This window comes from Atta colombica, unplaced genomic scaffold (assembly GCF_001594045.1).
Source record: "Atta colombica isolate Treedump-2 unplaced genomic scaffold, Acol1.0 scaffold105, whole genome shotgun sequence".
In the NCBI taxonomy this organism is placed as follows: domain Eukaryota; kingdom Metazoa; phylum Arthropoda; class Insecta; order Hymenoptera; family Formicidae; genus Atta; species Atta colombica.
The window spans coordinates 4,647,520-4,649,562 of record NW_017259190.1 but is presented as its reverse complement, the minus strand read 5'-3'; the positions used below and the strand labels follow the sequence as shown (position 1 = coordinate 4,649,562).

General features: G+C 26.7%; 1 protein-coding gene across 1 annotated transcript in view; it reads left to right on the top strand.

Annotated features, from left to right (window-relative positions):
* LOC108689597 (glycosaminoglycan xylosylkinase) overlaps positions 1 to 856 on the top strand; it is a 2,975-nt gene extending 2,119 nt beyond the window's left edge. Inside the window, 2 exon segments of the mRNA XM_018196457.1 lie at positions 195 to 438; positions 628 to 856. Of these exon segments, the coding sequence (XP_018051946.1) occupies positions 195 to 438; positions 628 to 856 (473 nt within the window).
* Positions 857 to 2,043: the final 1,187 nt, after the last annotated feature.

Below are 2,043 nucleotides of genomic sequence, written 5' to 3'. Positions count from 1 at the left end.
AAGCAGAATGTCAAAAAGTTTAAAATCTCTCTGTATACATTCAGGTGAAATATACACACATACATATATATATATATATATATATATATATATATATGAAATATTTAAATAGAATAAAAATTTATGAAAATTCATGAAAAATACAATTATAAATACAATTATAAATGTTGATGTTTGATGTGGAAAATATAGAATTGATTTTTTTTTTTAGGTAAAAGATTCCAAGGCTTATTCACCGCAATCGTCGAGTAGACTTTTGGATTTGATTGATACAGCGATTTTTGATTTCCTTATAGATAATGGTGATCGGCATCATTATGAACTCGCACAAAACAATTTTCATAATCCTGCAGTACTACTGATCGATAATGGAAAGAGTCTAGGCAATCCTGATGTTGATCATCTCGACATCTTAGCGCCTCTATATCAGTGTTGCATGTGAGTATAATTTATATTTGCTGCAAAAGTTATGGAATTAAAAGACATGAGAAATCTTTAACATCTCTCTTGCTTACAAAATTTGAAATCTTTGAATCTGTTAAGTTCATTACGGCATTTAGAAAATGCGTAAAAAGAGGCAACAATTAAAGAAAAGAATAAAATTAAAACAAATGTATTTTATTCTAGGATTCACAAAACTACGTGGGATAGGTTGCGATTATTTAGTGGTGGATCTCTAGGCATCGCATTAGGTAGACTTCTTGCACACGAGGCTGTAATGTCAGATGTTTCTCCACTCATTACAGAGGCACACTTAAATGCCATGGATAGAAGATTGCTTACCGTTTATGCCGTAATAGAAAATTGTCTGAAGAAAAAGAAATACATTTCTAATGTGATTTTGGATCATCGGTAATCTAAGAACAATTCTTATATGACGAGTCAGAATACATAGATGTAAAAATGTAAATGTTCCTTATAAAAAATAGATATAAAATGAAGATTAATTTAATTAAAAGTAAAAAATTAATAAAAAAATAATATTCAAGAGAGATTTTACGCAAAAAAAATTAAAATAAACATTCTTTTGTAAGAAAAGATATAAGAAAAATATAAGAAAAAAAAAAAATTTTTTTAAATCTTAATTTAAATTTTTTTCAATTTTATTTGGTAATTAGAAAATAAATTTTCAATTCTTTTGAATTGTATAATTTTAGTTTTAATATTTTTACGAAATATTATTTTTTATAGAAAATATTCTTCATTATTTTTTAGAAATAATCCCTTGAAGCATGACAATTTTTTCTTACTAGTAAATAACCGTAAGGTTTAAAATGAGAAAGGTCAACAAGACAGATTTGAATGCAATTTATTTGATGACACAGTTAATTATCATTATTTGAATAGAGTTTGAAGTGCAGCGCTGTGTACAGCGTATATATAAATACGGTACAAACGTAAAAAACCTGTAAATGCGACTGTATTATCGTATGTGTAACGTTGACATGCCTTCCTCTTCTTCGCAGACGGAGATACCATGCCACCGATCATGTACATTATTATATATAGTCTTCGTGGATGCCGTTATCTCCTGTGATCGTAACTATTCAGTAAACATCACATTTTACATTTCTTACGTTCTTTTTTATGAGAATACAAGATATAAAACTGTTAATTTTTTTAAAATCTTATCTGAAACATAATCAAGACTTTTAATTTTAAATTTAAGAAATTGAGAATAAAATTGATCGAAATAATTATAACTTCATATTTACTTTCTTGAGTAATGTTTTTAAATATTTATTTTAAAATTAATAGACAAAATTAATAATTCATTGATAATTCATAAAAAAAGATTTCTTTTCGATGATAAAAAGAGTATATAAGGATTGTCAATTGCAAAATATGATATACATTCCATGAATAAAGAAAGTAAGAATAAAAGATTACAAATAAAATTATCACAGAAGATATCGGGGCCCATTCGTATGGGACTTCAAATCGAATTCGCACATCTAGCGTAATCTATCTTGATTTGTGTTTCGTATTTACAACGTTACATGACCAGAATTATTCACGTACCTTACAAACTAGTTAGAAATT